Source organism: Micromys minutus, assembly GCF_963924665.1.
Source record: "Micromys minutus genome assembly, chromosome: 12".
Lineage (NCBI taxonomy): Eukaryota > Metazoa > Chordata > Mammalia > Rodentia > Muridae > Micromys > Micromys minutus.
Genome location: NC_137981.1, coordinates 27411458 through 27434607, shown reverse-complemented (window position 1 = coordinate 27434607; position 23150 = coordinate 27411458). Strand labels below are relative to the sequence as shown.

General features: G+C 46.6%; 1 protein-coding gene across 1 annotated transcript in view; it reads right to left on the bottom strand.

The window, feature by feature from the left end:
• Positions 1 to 23150, bottom strand: part of CHAT (choline O-acetyltransferase) — a gene marked incomplete at both ends in the record, with an annotated part of 48052 nt that extends 24902 nt beyond the window's left edge. The window contains 6 exons of the mRNA XM_080926146.1: positions 12548 to 12725; positions 14611 to 14791; positions 16872 to 16925; positions 18114 to 18232; positions 19032 to 19223; positions 23085 to 23150. Coding sequence (XP_080782272.1) covers positions 12548 to 12725; positions 14611 to 14791; positions 16872 to 16925; positions 18114 to 18232; positions 19032 to 19223; positions 23085 to 23150 — 790 coding nt within the window. The remainder of the gene's footprint in view (positions 1 to 12547; positions 12726 to 14610; positions 14792 to 16871; positions 16926 to 18113; positions 18233 to 19031; positions 19224 to 23084) is intronic.

Here is a 23150-nt window from a genome sequence, read left to right as displayed (position 1 = left end):
ATAGAATTGAACATCAACTTAATAAATAAAATCCACAAAATCTCTAGAGTTCACAGATCTATAGGTTTTAAAATACCCGAATCCTTTCTTTAAATTTTTAATATAGTAAATAGTCATGTAAGGATGGCCATGGCTGGGAACTTGGATTCAGGGTGCCTCAAATAACATGCAGTGTGGAAGCCATTCTTGAAGTTTTATGATTCCAGAGTGAAAGAAAAAGTCTTAAGGTAGGGTGTGTTCCACACACACTGGAGGGCTCACTGTAGGAAGGTTACAGCAGGAAGAACTGTATGTCTCAGATGTTCTGGTGAATGTCTTAGCTTTGAGGTTGGGGAAAGGTAGTGAGTGATCTTTAATACAGTCCCAAAGGTCACCTGATAGCCACAAGGGTGTTAGGTTAGATACAGAGAGGGCAGTGATGGTCTAAGAGGACTAAAGATAGTCCAAAATGATTTGGTTCTGGGCCACAACATCCCAGCAGTCACAAAGTTCTAGGGAGGCTGAAATTGTTTTAAGATCAGAAATAAGATAAAAGCATCTACTCTTGCCACACCACAGCTACTCAACACAGTGGAAGCAGCCTCACCAATGTAACAAGAAAGAAAGGGTTTATAGAAGATAAAAAAAAAAAAATTGTCGCCATTTTCATATAACATGACTAGCTAAACTTAGTGATTCTTAGGATGCCTTGTGTCATCTATTAAAAATTCTCAGAGGGCTTACAAGATTTCACGATGAGTAAAATATTTGCTGCCAAGCCTGATGAGCTGAACTTGATCTCCAGAACCCACATAGTGGAAGGAGAAGTCTTAACTCCAGCACACTGACTTTGGGTCTCTACTGAAATAAGTATGTACACACACACACACACACACACACACACACACACTACATAGATGTAAAATAATCTCTCATAGAATTAATAAACGAATTTGTCCATATTACAAAATATACAATCAATACACAGAAGGTAAGTATGTTTTACATGCCACAAACAAACATTTATAAAAAGAGAAAAATAAAACTTCAACTATAATAATTCATAAAACTTAAATAATTAATGATATAAAACTCATGAAAATTAAATACTTCAATTTAAATCTGACAGAATAATACAGGACACTTTTATGCTGAAAACACAAACCACACATGCAAGAAAGAAAACTCAGGATAGGGAGCTGTGCTATCTATGGGCAGGCTTTGGAGACCCATCACTGTGAAGTTCAGTTTTCCCCAAATGAACACATGGGTTTAACATCAAGCTCCTAGCAGAATTGTTTTCCAGATAGAGATGAAACTATTCAAAAATCTATATAAAAAGGGAAAGGAAATCAAATCACTAAGACATTTTTTGACAAAAACCCTCCAAACAGACCCACCAAATATGCCCCACTGATATTCAGAAGGATGGAAGGACCATTCGATGGAATAATAGGAACCATTTCTTCAACAAAGGTTCTCAAAGCAGTGGGACCGCCCCCCACAGGATAAAGACAAGGAAACTTTGACATGAATTTTATGCTTTATCCAGAAACTGACTCAAGATGGATTTCTTTAACACTATAAAACTCCAGAAGGAAAAACAAAAACCCACAGGAGAAAGTTTTGACAGCTAAGACTAAGCAAAGACGTCTTAGTCTTGACACCAAAAGTACAACTGTAGTTAAAATTTAAGCCACAAGGAAATAAAAACTTATTGTTCATTAGGATGCTCCATTAAGACAAGCTATAAGCTCATATTTGGAAGCCACGAATTCAACAACTTGCATCTAGAATGTACAAGCAACTCTCAAACTTCACAGTGAAAATAATCCAATTAGCAAATACACAGGATGTGGAGTGATGTTATTAAAGATGACACACATGCGATGTATGGATGCTCAAATCATTAGACATGTATGCAGACAAAAACACTCACACACATAAAATAAAAACAAATCATAAAATAGAGCTTAACAGGCAACTGTTCTGCATCCCACTAGCTTCATGCCTAAACATTTCTCCAGAAATGTAGACATATTCCTGTAAAATCCCTTATGCTAACTAATCTGGGTGTGGTAATGGGAAACTTTAATCCAAGCACTCGGAAGGCAGAGGCAGGCAGATCTCTGAGTTCAAGACCAGCCTGGTCTACAGAGCTAGTGTTAAGACAGTTAGGGCTACACAAATAAACCCCATCAGAAAAATAGAAACATCAAGATAAACTTAAATAAATCCCAGAAGAATTATACTAGGTTAAAAAAAACTCTGATGACTATACATTTTATAGAATTTAATTTATATAATATTTTAAAGCAACAAAAATTATAAAAATGGAGAGCTCTGTGGTTGCCAGGGGCTAAAGAGGAGTCGAGGTGGGAGAAAGGCGAGCAAGGCTCAAACGTCTACTTCAGGGAATCCTTGAGGCGGTAGAAATTCCCAGCAACCAGCCATCGGCACCCTGGGGGTGACACTGCACCACAGTTTTGCAAGATGTCAGCTCTGGGGTAAGCAAAGACATATGGCCTCTCTCTATGTTATTGGGGACGTCTATATCTATGCCAAAATAAGTTTGATGCAATTTGGAAAAAAAATAAAGGACCTTTTTTTTTTTTCACCTTTTTTCCTGCCCTCCATTACAATCCTTCCAGTCTTGCAGATCTCACCCTAACTCCATTTCCTGGAGACTCTGCCTAACCTTGGTGCACACCAGCTTTCATCATTTTTGTGACCCCTCTTCGCACTCCTTTCTGTCCAGTCCCATACCTCTCTGTCAGTCCTGATGACTAGAAACACTTTCTACCCGGGACCCCTAGTGGCCACAGGGAACCTGGACTCTGTCTGGTTCAGCCCGCATCAGAGAAGCTTCCTCCTGGAATGGATGCAGACCCACAGCTGGACAGTGTGCACAGAGTGAGAGCCCTTAGAACACTTGGTCCTTTCTCCATCAAATTCCCCTCAGGCTCAGGGAGCTGTGAGTGTAAGAAAGAGTGTAAGAGCCAGAGGTGATGGAGGACACCAAGGAAGCAATGTCTTCCAACAGGACAGATGTGCATATGAATTCAGGAGACTGTGGCTGCATGCACAGATGCATCCCAGCACTGAGAAGGGAAATGGACATGAACCCCCAGCCCTAATCAAGAAGCTGTCTCCAATTGACAACCACTTGCAAAAGAAAATTAGTTTTCTCCAAGGCAGTCTCACTGGGTATATAAATCACACTTAAGGATAGGCCCCATGCCCAGTAGATGGCTCACACAAACAAAGAAAAAAAGAAGTAATAGTATTTTTGTAGTTTTTTTTGTCTCATATTGCTTTGTTTGGGCTTTTTAAAATTATCAGTCTCTTGCTTCTATATTATAGTTTCTGATTTTATGGTTTAATGAATTTGGAGATTTTTTGGGGGGTGTGTGTGTATGTATCTGTGTGTGTAAGTGTATGTATTTGTACATGTGTATGTGTGTGCATCTGTGTATCTCTGTGTGTATCTGTATATATGTATGTATATGTATCTGTATGTATCTGTGTGTATGTATCTGTATGTATCTGTGTGTATGCGTATGCATCTGTGTATCTGTATGTGTGTTTTTATATGTGTGTATGTGTGCATGCACACATTTTTTTGTGCCTTTTCTTTGTCATTGTCACTGTTGTTTTATTCTGGTTAGTTTAATTATATATATATTATATATATACATATATATATATACATATATATATATATATATATATATATATATATATATATATTTGTCTGCTTGTTTTCTTCAGAAAGAGAGAAAAAAGGAGTGTGTCTTAGTTAGGGTTTTATGGCTATGAAGAGACACCATGACCAAGGCAAGTCTTATCAGGACAACATTTAACTGGGGCTGGCTTACAGGTTCAGAGATTCAGTCCATTATCAGCATGGCAGCATGCAGGCAGACATGGTGCTAGAGAAGAAGCTGAGAGGCAGCCAGAAAGAGACTCTCATTCCACACTGGGCAGAGCCTGAGCATAGGAGCCGCAAAGCCCACCCCCTGTGACACACTTCCTCCAACAAGACCACACCTCCTCCAATAATGTTATACCTCCTAATAGTGCCACTTCCCATAGGCCAGGCATATCCAAACTCTACAGAATGCATAGGGATGGGTGGGCAGGGAAGTGGGAAGGAGCTTCGAGATCAGGAAGAAAAAAACATGATCAAAATATACTGTATGAAAAATTATTTTCTTTGGGGGGCTTTATTTGTTTGAAACAGAACCTTTCTATGTAGTCCTGGCTATCCTGGAGTTCAATATGTAGACCAGGCTGGCCTTGAACTCACAGAGAGATGTCTGCTTCTGCCTCTGCCTCCTAAATGCTGAAACTAAAGGTGTGTGCAACCATGCCTGGCCCCCAAAATTTATTTTCAATGAGAGAGAGAGAGAGAGAGAGAGAGAGAGAGAGAGAGCTCTTTCTCCTTGTTTTAAGCTCACTTTCCAAGAAGAGAAGACATAAGGAGTTCCACTGCTCTAGAACTGGGGACAAGGGAGGCAGTGGGGTGGGGGAGGAGCAGATAAGATAAACCCACTTTCCAGATGCATTAGACTCCAAATGCTTAAAACGGGGGGGGGGGGGGTGGTGGCAAATGGAGACGTGAAAGTCAGAGAAGTTTTTAAAAAGGTGCATGTGTGTTTGTGTGTGTCTTTGTGTGTATATGTGTTTGTGTGTATATGTGTTTGTGTGTTTGTATGTGTTTGTGTATGTATTTGTGTGTGTGTATTTGTGTATTTGTGTGTTTGTGTGTTTATGTGTGTATTTGTGTGTGTATGTGTTTGTGTATGTGTTTATGTGTGTGTTTGTGTGTGTGTGTTTGTGTGTGTGTATGTGTGTGTGTGTGTTTATGTGTGTGTTTGTGTGTGTGTGTGTGTGTGTGTGTGTGTAAAATATGATATGCAGAAGGCAGGGAGGTAAATGGCTAATAAGTTAGGGTGTTATGTAAGGAAGAGCCGTGAAACCTACAGGTCTGCAAGCCATTGTCTGACTACATGGGCAGCACACTTGTGGGCCTTAGGCAAAGTGACCCAGAGATTTCCCCTAGATCTAATGATCGTTCTCATGCAGTGAACACCCTTGGTACACCAGGCACCAGGCCACATGCCCACAATACCCATGGAGAAGCCTGGGGTATCCACCATGGAACAGGAATCCCAGGTTGTAGCTGACAAGAGGGCAGGTCAACAGCAGACCTTTTGCCTGGACCTCTCACTTTCCCCTCTGGATGCGCTCATCACAAAGGCCTCTCTGCTTCTACTGCAGAGGGGACATAGCTCCAGACCCCCTCTCCCTGGAGAACGAAAATCGTATTCCAATTCGAAAGCTCAGGAGGTCTTTCTGGGCCAATTAAATCAGAGAGGCTGTTATTGCTAATGTGTAATTGGTTTTAAAGCCAACAGACTTGCTGAGCTCTGGATGACAATATTTAAACTGCATTCTGCCCCCTTCCTGAGTGGTTCTTGTAAACCATGACCACGGCCTCAAGCAGCTGCAACCACCTTCTGTCAACTCCCTCCTTGGAAGCAATGCCTTGCTTCTAATTGGCTGCTGGGGATAAATATGTACAGGCTGTGTAAGTGGAGAGCATCTGCCTGTAAGGTCTGTTCCCAGGATCACCACACAGAGCCCAGGAAGGCTGGAGGGCTCGGGGGGCCTCTCCGAGCTGGCCATACTTCTCCTACAAATTGACAAGCACTGTAGTCTTCCAGACTCAGGGCTGAACGTCTAATTAAATTTCCAGACCATGATAATGGTGTTAGCTCCTCCTGGGTTCAGGAGGCCACAGTTTCACAGTTTGGTGGGGAGGAAGGTCCTCTAACAATGCAGGGTCCTTCTGAGGCCCCAAGTTCATCTTCAGACTCTGCCCCTCTCCCCGTGTAGTGTGGACCTTAGGCTGGGGAGCTAGGTGCCTCATGCCCCCCCCCCCAGCTACTACCTCTAAGTCTAGGATGCTGCAGTGGACAAAAACAAAACAAAAAACCCCACAACTCTATATCATAGGCAAAATGAAAACTCTGACAAAGGATGGAAATACCCAGGTCAAGGCCATGAACAAAAGGAGGAACTTGTATGGCTGAGGCTGATATCTGAGTAAGCAGGTCCCAACCATAGCTTCACTCGAGGGTGACAGTGTGCTTTAAAAATGGAATCCTAACCCACTCCAACCGTACTGGAAATTCCCTGGAGTATGAGAATCCTCCCCGTGTGTGTATTTTTATAGGTCATGTATATTTCCTATATACAGCATCCACGGTCTGCTAGACAGCACCTCTCTGGCCGGTGCCAGTGAAGGAAAGGGAGGTGGGACTCCTGGGCTTTGGCTGGGAGTTGGGCTCTGTGACATCTGGGAATGGATCAACAATAACACCGGTTCCTTTGGGCCCCAGAAAACCCTGGCAGCTGACAGACAGCAGTTTTCTAGACGTTATGAACAGAGAAGCATGGCTGGCTATGGAGAGTCCTCCCATTTCCCATCTTCATGTGTTCCCCAAGAACACTTGGTCCTCACCTACTGCATGGTCAACCCTTCTATAAATGCTCCATTCGCCTGCTTCAACTGGAGCCTGGTGCTCCCGAGTGCTCCCACCCAGTGCTCCCGAGTGTTCCCACTCCGTGCCCTGTGTTAAGACACTACTGTTTTCCTTCATATCCACATATCAGGGGCCAAGATGGGCAGGGGCCTTTTCAGCAATCCATCCCTCGTCCCCTGCCATTTGGATCTAGAGCCTGTAATTATTTTTAGTTCCCCTTGCCCCCTCATTGGGTCCTTGTCACTACACTGTACCAATCTCTTCCCTGACATGAGTATTTGGGTTCTTGAATCACATTCACCCTTCCCATTGCAACTGTCATGCTCATTCTCAGCAACATCCATGTGGATGAATGTGTGAGCCCACACTCCGTTCTCTCTGTTCCTGGGTCGACTTCATCTCTAACTGACCATAGCACCCACTAGGGAACTTATCACTATCAGAAGCCAGCCCTTTACCTCTGAAAGAGCTTGTTAGATGGGGTCTTGTCAGTGTGGATCCTAATCTAGCAGGACTGGTATCTTTCCAAGAAGGAGGAGGTAACTAGGACACAGACCTACACAGAAAAATGACCATGTGGAGTCACAGGCTGAAGTTGTCACCTGCAAGGCACTAAGAGAGGCCTCAGAAGAAAACAGCCCTGTGGACCCTGGTGGTGGACTTCAGCCTCCTGAACCATGAGGCAAGCCACTCTGTTTTTAACCACAGCCTGTGACACTTGGCTATGGCAGCCTAAGCATACCCCTATAGCAGATTACTCTATTCAGATTAAAGCACAGCTTGCTCCTCCCCCATCTTCTCAGAGAAGCTGAACACTGTGTGTGTGTGTGTGTGTGTGTGTGTGTGTGTGTACAGAGTCTACTATAATAATGTTAAGTAGCTTTTACTGAGACTGATGGTTCACAAAATCCTCCATTTGAGCCCAACAAGTCCAAATACATCAGCATCATTCTGAGAATGTTTATCCCCGCTCCCCAAGAGGCTACTTTACATATTTCTCTGTTTTCAGAACCCAGCCTTCACTTCCCTTAGCTCACACTAGGATTCTGCCCATCCCTGACCCGGAGCCACCTCTGAGATCCTCCCTATAACCCACCATGCCAGCTGTAGCCCCATAGATCCATCTTCCACACTTCCATCTGCTTTCACCTTTGCAAACATTCTTTACCCTTAACCCCCCCTTTATTCCTTTGAGGCACTTGCCTGCCCACCACGGTGCAGAGCACTTACTTACCTCTTCTGCTACCTGTTTCCTGGCCCTTACCATCTTCCAGAAATGCCCTAGTATTCTTTTTTAAATCCCCAAGTATCTGAACAGTCACCCACATGTGCTGGGTCTAGTTGCTGACCACCTCATGAACAATTCCCTGCTGCCATGCCTACTCATATCTGCACTGGTAATTTCTCTTCTCTCGCTATAGCCTTGTCAAGCTCACAGACAGTGTCAAGGTTAAAAAGCTCAGTAGCTCCTCTCTGAGCTATTCTTTCTTAGGCTCTCAACAACCTTCCATGTGGCTGAATACTCACTCCTCTTCCCCTTTCCAATCTCTGGCTTTCTTGCTTGCCGAGTTTCTTTGAATCTCTGCCTAACCCTGAGACCCTGTTCCATTCCCACATGATCTCATCTGGGCCCATAACTTTAAATGATACTTAGGGTCTGATGTCTTTCAAATTTATAACTGTTTTGATCTCCCCCCTCTCTCTCTCCCTGTCTCTTTCTCCCTCTCTTTCTCTTTCTCTTGCTCCAGACACATAGATCTAACATGACACATCCACTTAGATGACTCAGGGTGGCCCAAATCAATTGTGCATGTACAAGATCTCTCCATTTTCAGCCCACTCCTCATCTCAGTAAATGATACCAGCATCCACTCAGTGGATTAGATAAGAAACCCAGGGATCTCACCCCTTTTCCTTCCTGCCTGATGATGCTTCTGACTGAGAAAGACTGCCCCCCCCCATCCTTTCCTTTCCCTCTCAGGCCTTGGCCATGATGCCATCAATAGTTCCCTTGGAAAGAGAAATCATTTCTGAAATGGTTTCCCTGTTTTCTTTCGGTGGTGGCTCTGGGGAAGAGGGTGTTACTCTGGGAGGGATTGGTTTCCTGCTGTGCAGAGACACTGCCAGTGGTACTGATTGGATTAATTGATTTGCCCAAGGGGAGGTATGTGTGATGCTTTTCTGCTGAACTTCCTTTAAAAACAGCACTTCCATTCAGAAAGCCAGATCAAGTGCCATTAACAAATTAATTCCGATTAGTGCTGCCCAAGCACTCAGACCTTAAGGCAACCCCATTCAGTCATCTTGGGCCTGGCCTGCTAATAAAGTGAACACTATCAGGGCAGCAGAAGTGATTATTTTGATGCCTGTCTCCATCCCTGGAGGGAAAAAGAGTCGGGTGTGATTTCACTACAGTCTCCTGGGGGAATTAACCACCTTCAAATTCTAAGTTTCAATTCCCCAACATGGAAGTCTTATCCATGCAAAGGATTTGGAGTACATCTATCCGCGTCTTCTGAAGTTCTCTTTTTAGGATCCAGTATTCAGCTGGTGTTCAATATTTAGAAGAAAGAAATTAAGTAGGTGCTAATTCTGTCTAGGCCTAGTATCCTTAGCAAGCCTTCATCATTTTATTTAACATATGTAGGAAGATGTCATTATACAATAAGGTGGGTCCAGCCTATCATTGGATGAAAAGGAAAGGTGGGGGGGGGGTTCTAGGAAGGAGGGAGCAGGAGAAAGGGGGAGATTTAAGAGGAGGCAACATAGAAGCAAACTTGGATGTTTCTCTCAGCACAACTCTATATGGATAAGGTTGTTATGAATATTTTATAAAGTACGGAATTGTACAGGATCATTTGACTTATCTAGGTGGGCAAATTATTATACCAATTGGATCAGAGTATTTTGGTGTGTTCTTTGACGTGGCGAATTAATTGAGTTCGAAGTGGCGGACACTCAAGGCCCACCATGGAGTTGGTATGTGTGTGTGCAAAGCTTGGCAACAACACTCCAAGGGAGAGTGAGTAAAAACAACACACTGGGGCGGTTGTGGACCACCCAGGACAGAAGCAGCCAGGGCAGGCAGAGTGGACCACGCCTGGGTCAAAAGAAGCCAGTGTCTGTGAGTATTGAGAGAAGCCGCTAAGATAAAGATACCCTGCAGTGCCATGTGGTCCTATGGGTTCTGGGGATAGACAGTAAACACCTCTTAAATAATTACCGCCACAAACACATGCAATTGTACTACTGCTGTGGTTGAGCTGGTAGTAGACTTGGAGGTTAAACCAAACAGGCCCCTGTCCTCCCAGACCTTACAGACAGTGACAGGGAAGCAGAGCCCTGACCAGAGAGGAGCGGAGCTACTGGCAGGATAGCAAGTCATTTAGGATAAGAAATTGGGTCAAGGGGACTGGAGGGATGGCCTGGGGGTTATGAGCACTTACTGTTCTTTGGAGGGCATGAGTTTGGCCCAGAACCCACCCATGTATGGGGGTCATAACTGCCTGTAACTCCATTCCAGGGATCTAGTGCCTTCTTCCAGACCCTATGGGTGACTGCACTTGTGTGTGTTACCTGCCCATAGAGCACACACTCAGGGATGGGGAAGAGAGATTAAAATAAATCTTTAAAAGGTAGATCAAGATGACAGTGTGTTGGTTGCAAGGAAGGAGGCATGAGGAGGCCATGAGACCCTGGCCCCTGAACTGAGCTGGGCATGATACATGAGGGTGAACCAAGACTAGAGGAAGAACTTTCTAGAAAGGGGCCTGGAAAATTCACTCATCATCTGGGAGCCAGACCGTAGGACACCCGATAAGAACAGGCATCTTTGCTAACCAGTCACTCTTCTTATAATTTCTAGAACAGGGCAACTTGGTCCCTGGGCCATTCATGTGGTACCTGCTGTTCTTATTGCTTTATAAAAGTAAAGATGGCATTCCTGTGTACTTGGACTTCTTTATGCCTTGTCCTGTTCCTGTCACTGGCTTGCACAGGGACAGCGACTTAGGCCTCTGTCTCTCACACCCTAGCTTTAGCTTGGCTTCCCTGGTTATCCACATGCAGCGTCTGGATTATTGCCTGGTCCTTTGCAATCCTTAGCAGTGGGTGGGTAAGGCTTCTGAAAGTCTGGCTTCTTGTTACATGGTGTCCACCATAAGCAAGAGAGGAAGCCGCTCCTCCATCAAAGGCTCATTTTGGTTTGAAAAGTAGTTTCTAGAGAATGACTAAAAACTTTTAAACAGGGGCTGGCAGACAAGAGGTGAAGCCGGGGAACCCTGAACAAGAAGGGGGAAGGGGAGAATCTAGGAGCCAGAGAGTTCAAGGACACCATAAGAACATGGCCCAGAGGATCTACTGCACAGGGATCATAAAGGGTCATAGAGACTGAAGCAATAGCCATGGACCGTACATGGGTCTGAGCTAGGTCCTCTGCATGTACATTACAGCTGCATAGCTTGGTGTTTTTGTGGGACTCCTAACAGCGGGAGTTGGGGTATCTCTGATGCTTTTGCTTGCACTAGGGATTCTTTTCTTCCTATTGGGTTACCTTGTCCAGCCTTGATATGAGGATTCATGCCTAGTCTTAGTGAAATTTGTTTTGTCTTGTTTGGTTGATATTCCTGAATATCCCTCTTTCCCTCTCCCCAACCCCTTCTCTCTCTCCCCATCTCCCTCTCTCCCTTTCTTTCTCTTTCCTTCTCCCTCCCTCTCCTTCTCCCTCTCCTTTTTTCTTTCCCTTTCTCTCTTTCTTTCTCTCTCTCCCTCTCCCTCTCTCTTCCTCTCCTTCTCTCCCTCCCCCTTTCCCTCTCTCTTTCCCTCTCTCTCCCCCCTCTTTTTCTCTCTTCCTTTCTCTCCTCTCCCCCTCTGCCCCTCTCCCCCCTCTCTTTTCTTTTTGGAAATAGGGGATGGATCTAAAGGGGAGGGGAGTTTGGGGGGTTGGGAGGAGTGGAGGTAGGAGAAACTGCAGTAAAGAATGAAAAGTCAAATAAACAAGCAAATAGAAACTGTGGCTGGAGAGGTATTTGAATTGAGAAAAATGTTTGACCTACAAGTATTAGGGCTTCAGTTTGACTCCCAAGAGCACATACAAAGTTAAATGTAAAAGACCACATTGAACAAAGTCTGGGTGTGATAGTGCACCCCTTTAATCCCAGAACTCAGGAGGCAGAGGCAGGTGGATCTGAGTTTGAGGCCAACCTGGTCTACAAAGTGAATCCAGGACAGCCAGGGCTACACAGAGAAACTCTGTCTGGAAATACCAAAACCAACCAAACAACCAAAAAACAAAAAACAAAACAACAACAAAACCCCACACTAATCATAGTATAACACACTCTTAACCTCAGCATGGGGAAGACAGAGAGAGATAAATTGCTCTCTGGGGCTCTCTGGCTAGCCAGCCTCTCTTACTTGCTGCATTCCAGGACAGTGAAAGATGTTGTCTCAAAATAGGACAGGCAACACCTGAGAAATATCAACTGAGGGTGTCCTCTGACCTCCATATCTACACACATGTGCACTCATATACATATGAACATGAACACACACGCACACACAGAGGGAAGGGAAAGCAAAGGAGGGGAGAGTAAATGGACCAAGAAACCAGGTGAAGAAGGAGGTCAACTAAACTTCCAGAAATGGTCCCCACACCGAGGCTCCATTTGCCTGCTCTTTCAGTGACTCAGGGTTCCAAATGAACACCACACATCCCACCCGTAAAACACAGCGGCTAGCTGTCCCCAGCCTTCTTCTCTCAAAACCTCCTGCACTTGGTATTCCCAGATGACCCACAATTTTGAACTCCTTTACCTCACCCAGAAAGCTGGAGTATCATCACACAGAGTACAGTAGGTCCCCTTCTGTTTCAAGGCTCCCCACTGCTCCACCCCGAGTTGGAGGGCTGAGCATTCCGCGCTATGGTTGATGGGAATGAGATTGTGCGCTTGACCCTGGAGGAGGAAAAGCTAATGGGCATGAGGATGAGATGCAGATGGGCTGATACTGCAGCTAACCTTTTAAGAGGACCGTCCTGGCCTTGGCCCACTCGCTCCTCCCGTCTGACGTCAGCAGGCCGATTGGAGGCAGGCGTTCATCCTCGTTGGACGCCATTTTGACTATCTTTCTCAACTGAGTGAACAGATCACCCTCACTGAGACGGCGGAAATTAATGACAACATCCAAGACAAAGAACTGTGGGGGAAACAGGTCAAACATATCACTTGTGGCAGCCAGCCCAAGGCTCCAGGCCTTCACAGAGCCTTGACAGAGAAGCTCAGGCCCAAGGCTCCCGGGTTTTTAATGGTTTAGCTTTGGAGACCATCCAAAGCTGTTGTCTGTACTTGACTCTAAGCTCTCCTTAGCACAGGCCAGATTAAACCTAGCTATGAGAAAGCCTTTTTCTTCCTCTCTTTTTATTTATTTATTTATTTATTTATTTATTTATTTATTTATTTATTTATTCCTAGGGTGTGCAAAAATCATTATGCTTGCAGAAAGTCAAGTATAAACTGGTACAACTGTTGGAAGGCAGTGTTAATCAAAACTAAGAGTGCTTGCCTATGACTCAGCAGTTGCACTTCTATATGCAGAATTTAGCCCATGGCTTAGGGAAACCCATCAATGTGCACTAGAAGAATATGAAAAAAAAAATGTGTGCAGATTAGATCATTTGATTTAGCAAAACAGCAGAAAGAACCTGGCTAGTTTTTGGAGTATACCGAATACGTAAAATGCAGACATCTATCCAGTGTCCAGTGAACTAGATCAAATAGCTATTGATAAAGCTGTGGCTATAGATCTAACCAACAACATCAACATCATCAACAACAACAACAACATCAACATCATCATCAACAACACCAACAAGCCAACAGTTGTGGACAAATATCAAAACAAAAAATAACAACACACAAAACACTGGGTATATCGATGCACATACATGTATGTGTGTATGCATGAGCTTGGCATGGATGCCTTACACCTCTATAGCTTTGAAAGCCAGATCCTTGGACTTGGCAAAGGGTCTTATTCTAACGCAGCCTGCTGCAACCTCTTAGTATGCAGACATAAGTAACTGCCCCGCCCGCCACTGTCATCAAAGTCCATGAAGATAAAGAAAGGTTTCCATTTTGTAGCTGGCTGGTCAGGGTGTTAGATAGGCTTGGAAGCCTCCTGCTAGCTTTTAAGCCCTCAAACAGCGGTCACAACTACTCTCAGGGGACTAGCTTTCTCCGGGCTCTCAGTTTACTGAAATGAGCTCAGAAAGAAAGCATTAGATAATAAGTATGTAGGGTACGAAGCAGGGATGGTTGTCAAACTTAAGTTTTCAATACAAAAAGATAGTAAGACCCTTCCCCAATCCCCACTCTTTGCTATGTGAAATATTTTGTAAAGCATATAGTGTGGTGGGCACCAAATGGGGTCAGTAGCCTTCATGTTCAGCTTGTTCAACCTCTATAGGGATCTGTATTGGCCCTGTAGAACCATATGTAACAACCTGTCTGGACTTGGGCAGTTGGTAGTACCTGGGACCTTTTTTCCTCTTACACACACCATTAGTTTACCGAAGCTTCACTTTCTCACCTGTCAAATGAAGACTCAAAGGGCTGTCTCTACAGGGTCATTGTTAGCAATTACATGAAATTAGTAAATGTAAGTTCTAGACTCACAGTCTTACAGAGGGGAGGTCTTATCTGTCCTCCTTTACTCTGTCCATCCATATACTTTCCAGGAAGGATATGGACTATATGAAAATGAATCACTGTGAAGATGAAGGGTCCAGGGCCACACTGGAACTCATTCATGACCCTAATCTAAGAAGTCCTTGCCTTCTTAGAGATACAAACAGGGGATTCATTCCCTAACTGAATATTCTTTTCATTCTTATAATTCAGCTGCTGAAGAGAAATGGACAGGAAATTCTATGGGGGTAGGGGCTTCATGCCCCAAGCACACTGTATGACTCAGGGAACCAGCCTGCACACTTGTGAAGAAGCCAGACTGGATGAGCACACCTAGCCACTGTGTGCTCCACACCCTCTCCAGGTCTGAGAGCCCATGGCAATGGGCCACTTACCTGATTGCAGCAGGCCACGATGACATGCTCAGGCTCAGGCATGACACTGCTTTTCTGGGCCACCAGTGTGTCCTGGGTATGACCAGGAAGCCGGTAAGAGGAGAAGAGTCTGTGGTACTGCTTCATGCAGAGGGGCTGCCCTGAGAGCTGCCCCTTGGCCCAGTCAGTGGGAAGGGAGTGGCTGGAAGGGGAGAGGGAGGAGGACAAAGGAGGAGAGAAGGCATCGTGATGGGCTCTCTGGAAACCTTTTTTTTTTTTTTTTCCTTTTTGAAGGTTTTGACATCAAACTCAGGGCCGTATGCATGCTAATGAAGTATAGTACCACTGGGTTTCTACCTTGTAGTTTCTTGTTGTGGTTAGGCTGTCAGTGAACCAAACTTAGAATGTCACTTCTACAGGGCTGTTCTTTATTTTGTGAGGCTACAAAATGTTCCATTTTTGCAGCTCATGGGGCACCTCAGAATTCCCACAACTCCACCCTCACCCCAGTCCCAGGTAACACATGTGTAATTTTTGCCGTCTAACTCTCTGTGCCTTTCCTTATACCAATCTTTTCTTGGCATGCCTTTCCCTCTACCCCAGTGTTCCATTGTTTTTTAAAGAAAATTCCTCCTTCAAGTGTCTATTCTTTATTATCTCTCATTGAAACCTTCTCAAAGTTTGTAGCATCACTCTACTTTCTTGGGCTCTCTGTGCACTAACCCCCTGTGTGTGTGTGTGTGTGTGTGTGTGTGTGTGTGTGTGCCTTTCTCATTCCCTCTCTCTGCTTTATATGTGCTGTTCAAATATATTCAGCCATCTTCCTTCCTTCCTTCCTTCCTTCCTTTATTGTTTGCTCTCTTCCTTATCCCCCTGGTTATTTCTATACCTTCCTTGCCATTATGCCATCCCCCAGTCCTGTTCCGTAACTGTAGGCCAAAATAAACTTCCTTCTAAAGTTGCTTTTGGTCATGGCACTTGGTTGCAGCAACGGAAAAGTAACTAATGCACCATTCACTCACTCATCTACTCTTCCACGAATCCGTCCATCTGGCCACCTACTCTTCGCCGACCACACATAAAACCTTCCACCTCCACACATTCATCTATTGCTCACCCATCAATTCATTCATCCATCCACCATGCATATGTGCACACATGCAATTAACCATCCGCCATACATGTATTCATCAAGTGTCAACCCATTACTATCCGTCCGACCACCGTGCATCCAATCACCTACCATGCATTCATCTCCCTACCATCCATCCAGCTATTGACCTAGTCCCTATCCATTGGTCCATTTATTCTTTGGCCCTTTCAGTACCTAAAGTTTGCTGAGCACTTCTAGCCAGGTGCTGTACTGAGGTCTGGGGGAATATAAGGGTTATTAGACAAAGGATGAAACCTGCCAGATGGGTCCAGAGTCCGGAGTTCAGGCTCAGTCTGAGGAAGAAGGAAAGCTCTGGAAACAGGGCTGGAAGGGGCAGCCCACAGGCCTGGCAGTCCAGTATGGAAAGAAAGCTATCAGACTGGCCTCAAGTCGGTGCTCTGTCTAAAACCCATTTTGGACTCAGGTGTGTTGTGCTGACCCTAGGGCCCGAGTCTCGACCGTCTTCCCCAAAGAGCGTGTGTCTTAGCTTCTGTCCCAAGGTTGGGTAAACACTGACTGGGACCAACATAGAACAGAGAGCGAAGACTGTGAAGACTGCTCCCCCACTCCCCTGCCCCCGTGCCCTCATTGCCTTTCCACTTCTCAGCTGTTTGGCCATCAGTGCATTTCAAACTCTCTGAGCTTCACTTGCTTATCTATGCATAGCACACTTCTTCCGGCCCCTCCTTCGTTCCAGCATCCATAGCTCTTCGTTCTTCCTGGTGTTCCCAGTGTCCCAGGGTTGGCTAGGCTGGAGACAGCTCTCCTAGCATTAAGGAGAACTTCACGCCTGCTTAGCTTCCACCACCTATAGGAGTATAGCATGTTCACTGAGCTAGGACGAGCATGTGGACACTAAAGCTCAAAATGGGAGGCATCAAAGTGGAGAAAGAAGAGGTCAGGAGGGGGAGCCATTTTCCAAGGTCAGAGAAAGGCTGTGCTTACATTGGCAGCCGGGAGAGCTGGGCTAATGTAGTGTCCTGGTGCTGGCAGTGGGCAAGAGACACCACATAACTGGATAAAAAACTCAGTCCCTGCCCTCTGCAGCACCCTATATGTCCTGGAGACAGATGTGAGAGGAGACAGCCAAGCAGAGCCCTACCCATCCCGAGCCAGGGTCCCGGCCTACCTGTCCAGCAGAGTCTTGTAGCTAAGCACACCAGAGATGAGGCTGGCAGCAAATCTGCAGAGATGTGAACAGAGGAATGTTATAAGCCAGCCCCATGGCCCATGCTCCCACCTCCTTTTCCCTTCCTAACTTCCTCCTCCCTTCCCTTCTCCTTCCATGCCTTCCGTGCCCCTCCCTCTGCTCCAAACTCACCCATGTATCACCTGCCATATGCCAGGCCCGTGTGCACTAATGGGGTGTGGGTAGCACTGCCCCTCCCCCAGTGCTGTCAGCCCACTGTGGCCTGGGATTTAAAATGGCCCCTTGGTGAGAACTGGGGATGGTTTAGCTCTGGGGGCTGGGGAGAGGAAGCCAGAATCAACTTGAGGAAAAAGAGGTGCCTGAAGAGGCAGGGAAAGGAAGGTGAGGGGTGAGGCTCCCTCTGGACAAGGCCAGCCCTGTGGCAGGATATTTTGGGGGAAATGCAGTCTTTTGGGGGCAAGCCTTTTAGTGGCTTGACCCTCTTAGTGGCTAATGAAAAGGAAAGTTAGTCCTGGGAGAAAAGCCTCAGGGGCTGGTTCGAGGAGACAGTGCCATGCTAACTATCTATGGATGACAAGGCCTGGCTTAATTGCATAGGAGGAAAATGCCCTCGGATGCAATTTGGAGAACTGTTTTCAGAATCCATCCATCCTCAGTCTTGGGGGGGGTAGGAACGAGGCCTGAGCTGTGCCTGTGTTCACCCCACTGAGGCATTAAGAGGATGAAATCCTGACAGATTCCAACAGGGAGAGCCTTCTTCCCGGCCCCTACCCACACTGCCGCCATTCTCAGTGCACCTAGAGGCTCTTCCAGCAGCTCACTGAGCTCTGAAATTGAGCAGATGGCAGCTGTACCTTCGGGAAGGGATGAACTCCCCAGGAGTCTGAAGCAGGGCTCCAGGGGGCACAGAGGAACTCTCCGACACCTGGAGCAGCATGTCCCAATCAGGACTACTTTTAAGTGACAGCTCATAGACCCAGGCCAAAACTGCTATGTGGGTACCTGAGGCTAATGGCCCTCATTAGCACCACCAAATAAATGTATTTATTACAGAATGATAGCATGCCTAACCTCCCTCTGGCCTGGTGTCTGGTATTGGGAGAAGATGGCTTGTGTTACTTGGCCCCAGGAAGCTCAGCCAACACACAAGCTCTGGCCTTGATATCTTCTTGATATGGATTTCCCTGCTGAGCACCCAGGAAGGTGGCTTCATGGCCTCACCTTAACTGGTCATTGGTGTCTTGGAAGTGCTGCCTAGCAAAGATCACAGCAGGGCTGGAGTTGACTGGCAGGGCCAGGCGGTTGTTTAGGTACATATCATTCAGCCAGTATTCAGAGACCTGCCAGGGAGCACAGAGAGGGGTAACATTACATCTGACTCCCTACACCTACACATCCCTCCTAAGTAGGAACTGTGTTAGCAGAGGTCATCAGTCCTATTGTGCCTACCCTGAATTAGGCCCTGCTCGATCAATCATCCACCCACCCATCCATCCATCTATCCATCCACTCATCCACCCATCCATCCACTCACCCACTCATCCATCTATCCATCCACCCACCCACTCACCCACCCACATACCCACTCACCCATACACCCATCCATTCATCCACCCACCCATCTACCCACCCATTCCCCCACCCTTCTACCCATCCACACTTCTATTCCACAAATGCTCTAAGCCCCAGCTGTGTGCTGAGCCTGCATCTTCCTGGTCCTCTAAGCCTGTCCTTCACTGTCACCCCATAGCATCTCCTTTACTCCTTCCTCTTTTCCCATTTTTAGTGATGCATCCCTGCCCCACTTCCTGTCCTTGTGCCTTAATTCTATCTGTCACTCAACTCTGCCTTCTAAGCTCAACTCTACTCCCATCTTTCCCTGTCCCTGTCTTTAGCTGTGTCCCATCTCTCCCAGTCTCTCACCTCTCATCACCTTTCTCTGTCCTCCTCTTCCTCCAGTCCCCTTTTTCATCTTGCCTGCCTCTCTCTCTTGCAGTTACCCAACCTATGTTACCAGTGTGTTCCCATCTACTGCCCATCTCTGTCTCCTCTCAAGCCAATTGCCTCTTACCCTCACCCCTTTCCTCTTCCTCCTTCCCCTCAGAGATCTCTTGTCAGCTTCTGTCCAGGAACCCTTACCCAATTGGCTGTCTTCTCTTGTCTCTCCAAGAGTTTTTGCTGCAGAGTCTCACCCAGGCCACCAGAGGCCCCGAAGCGCTTCACAATGGCCTGGCTCTTCCTGAACTGCTCTTCAGGTATCAGGTGCTGCATGCACTGCAGGTAGGTGGCCAGGGTTTGCTGCAGTGGGGGCACTGGCAGTTTAGGTAAGTCCTGGAAAAGACGGTTCATGGGCTCTAGCTCCTTTCCTTTAATATGATCCATATGTGCCCCTGAGTTGATGCCAGAATGTGTCTCCTTCTGTCCTATCCCCATTCCCCATTCTCAGACCTGTTTACTGGGCTCAGCTAAGCAGAATTATAAATGAAGGGCCCTCCTGTTTGCTCTCCCTGCTGCCATATTGTCCCTAGGTCTCAGGAAGGCACAAAATGCAGTTGATAGGCCTGGACTCACACCCCGACCCTGCTGTTGGCACCAGACAGACCCAGGTTCACACCCTGTCCTTGCTACAAATCAGTCGTATGTCCTTGGGAGAGTCTCTCCCTCTGCAAGGGCCCAGTTCTTCTATGAAAAATGATCCTCTCACAGGATGGAAGGGATGACAGATGTGAATGTGCTAACAGCCCATAAAGGATGGGTCTGGGACGAACGATCATTGGCAGTACTGCTGACTGCTGGTCACTCTACACATAGGAGCTTCTCCCAGCTGGTGCTCCAGAGCCTGCATGCTCTCCGGACTGGAAAGTGTTACTCTTACAGAGACAGTCAAATGGGTTAAGATGGCTCTGGGTGGAGACATGACCAGCTTCCTGGAAAGGCTTCCTGGAGCAGTGGCTATCTCTGCCCTGTGCCTCTTGTTTCAAATGCTTCCAGGCAAAGGATTTGTTCCACGAGGGAGCTAGAGTCAGGTAAGGCACAGCACAATTCTTTCCCACCCAGATTGCTCGAAGCTTCAGTTCTTTTCATTAATGCGACACAACCGCAACTCTTCCTACCTGACAGACCCCAAGAAAATAAGAGAAAAATAACTGGCTCCAACAAACATATATTATGTTTGGTTAACTGGCCTTATCCCTCCAAAGGGGATCCTAAGAAGAAGCCTGTGGTCTCTGGGCTTCCAGTGAGGTGAGAGTCAGAAAGGAAGCCCCACTGGGATCCCCCCACATGGATACTGCCTGCTCCAGGTGATCAACCACGGTTGATCAGAGGCCATATATGTTTGCCTTCGATGTGATACATAGCCAGGGCAGGGACTTTTGTCATTACAGATGGGGAAACTAAGACCCACAGCATAGAAAGACTTATCCCAGGTCACATAGTAATTTTTACTCATTGTATTTCCTCTCCTTCCCTTCCCTGTTTCTTCTCCCCTCTCTATCTATCTCATCTCCCCCCCTCCCCTCCGCTCTTCTCCCCTCTCCTGTCCCATGATAGGCAAGTTGATGCTGAGCTCCACCCCCAGTTCACTTCCCCTCCTTTTCGTGTGGTGTTCCTCTCCTCTCCCTCACAGCCTTTCTGCTCTTCCCTGTTTCCTTCTCTCAGCCCTTGATAATACAGAAGTGAGATTTGTCATGCCATTGTTAAATTGTACACAGTTGGCTACAGCAGGACGCCCTTCTCCAGGGGCTTCTTCTCTGTAAAGTGATGCATTGTTTCTCTCAGGTAGCCAAAGGATCACCCTACCCTGGTGGGCTGCTGAAAGCACCTGTCTTCTCCTGAGGCTCAGCCCTGGAGGCAGAACTGATGGATGAATAAGTCCCCACCTGTCTGGTCCTGTCCCTGGAGCTCACTCTGACTGGAGGTGGAGTGTCAGCAACAAACTCTGGTGCTGCCCTGGGGAGCAATGTGATACAAGGACAGGTCTGTATGGTGCCTCCATATTGTTTATCCCACTCCAAGAAAACCAGGCTCACCCCCTCTGGTCACTTTGGCTTCTCCTCTTCTATTTAGAGGATCAGTGTGGCTGGGACAGACAAGTATCTCTAGAAGGCATAGCCCAGATAGTGGTCTGGCCAAGAGTGGTGATAGGTTTGGCTAGAGTGCCTGAGCTTTTAAGTGTGCTGTGGCACAGTCTGGGTGGTGGGTAAGATAGGCAAATCTCAGTTTAGGCATCTCAGCTTCTTGCCTGGTTCCTTCTCTGAGTCTTGTGGACCTAAGGCTTGGGATTTTGTAGTCTGTGTGAATTTCTGGGTGGTTCAAATGAGCCAGGCCATGGACTAGACTTAGAGACAGTGTCTGCCCTCCTGCCTGGAAGTCACATACCATGACAGGGGAGAAGAGGAACATGGCATGGATGGTGGCAGCAGGCGGGTCAGCTATAGCGGTTCAGGCAATGCAAGGAGAAAGTCTACATGCAGAAGACGGGATGTTCCCACAGGGCCAGGGAAGGGTAAAAAGGGTGTGGTCGGGGCCAGTGCATGCAGGAACTTGAACTGAGATGCACTGCTCCATCTGGAAGACTAGTTGGAGCAGGAGGGAGGCTGCCTGCCCAGGGAGGCTGCCCAGGGAGGGTAGTGTTGTTTCAAACCAGTGGAAACGATGATGTTTGGATGTTCCTCGGCTGAACCAGTGGCAGCAACTGGAGCTGCTGGGATGTGCAAGGGCTTGGGAAGGGGGTTCAGCCTTGCCTAGGCAAGCACGTTGGGCTTAAAGCCATCTGAAGTGGAATTTGGGGTACAGTGGGGTTGGGAAAGGTGAGGGAGATAGGGCTTGACTGGTTCCGGGGCTCGTCTTGGACTTGAGAGCAAGAAGTGTGGTTACCTGCATTTCCCAGCACCCTAAGGCTGTAGCTGGCAGTTAGAAACTGCTTGTGCTCCCAAAGCCTTGATACCTGCATCACTTGGCCCACAAGGTAATTAAGACTGGATGAAGCCTGGCACTTCTGCCTTCATTTTGTGTGTGTTCCCTTTACTCTGGGTGAGACTCCTGACCGACTGCATGTAGATGGGATAAGCACTCAGTGAGTATCTGCCTTTAAAAACAAAGCAAAACAACAACAACAACAGGGACAACAACAGCAAGGACTACCCTAAGTACCCCCTCCGCATGGCAGAAAGCACAAAGAACTTGACTGTGCTGGGTGGCAGTGGCTCACGCCTTTAATCCCAGCACTCTGTCAGGCAGAGGCAGGCGGCTCTCTGTGAGTTCGGGGCCAGCTGGATCTACAGAGTGAGATCTAGAATAGCCAGGGTTACACAGAGAAACCCTGCCTCAAAAACCAAACCAAACCAAGAGGAACTTAACCACCTCCTACAGATTCTCCAGTGCTCGGTCCCAGACCCATCCCAGACCCTCTGAATGTGCCTAAACCTCTCCAGTCCTTGTTCTAAACATCAGTTACCTTGCGCTCCCAAAGCAGCACAGTCGGAAGCCCTCCAGAACAGACAATCCTTCAAAGCAGAGCAATTATCCACAATAAGAAAGCTTCCTTCTGGACCAGGAAAACACTGGCAACTAAATTGCCTCCCCCAAATGGTCACAGTACAACTTCTGACCATTTTGCAGAATCATATCTCAGATAATGATCATTCAGACCACATATTAAGTCTTAATCATGCACATATTTGCAAATATTTCTGAAATGTGTGTGTGTGTGTGTGTCTGTCTGTCTGTCTGTCAGATACCAGGATATATTCATATATTCTGATTGTCCCTCTAAAAACATCCAGTTTATGGCCATGCCTTGAGGATAGATTTAGAATCACTGGATCTCCTTACCTGACCATTTCCCCAATATGTCGATTAAGTCTCTTTTCCCTTCCTTTTTAACATATTGTCTCTTTAATTGATACACGGAGAACAGACAATTGAGTCTAGCCCATTGGGACTACTGGAACCAGAGCTGGGTTTTTGTTTTTGTTTTTTGTTTTTTTATGGTTTTTTTTGCCCTAAGATTCCCATAGCAAGGCTTTGAGACCCAATCAGTCAGGGCAGGGCTGCAGTCTGGCCTTCTGCCCAGGAGAATACAGAGCTGGGGAAGGATCCAGGGCCAGTGTCACTCAAGACTGTCCTGGGAATAAGAGTGTGTGAGAGAAGAGATCAGGGATAAGACACATGGATCAAAAGGCTACTCACCAGCTCCTCCTCACAGCTAGATGCTTTAACAGGAATCTTTTGGGGGACCTTTTCCAGGATAGGCAT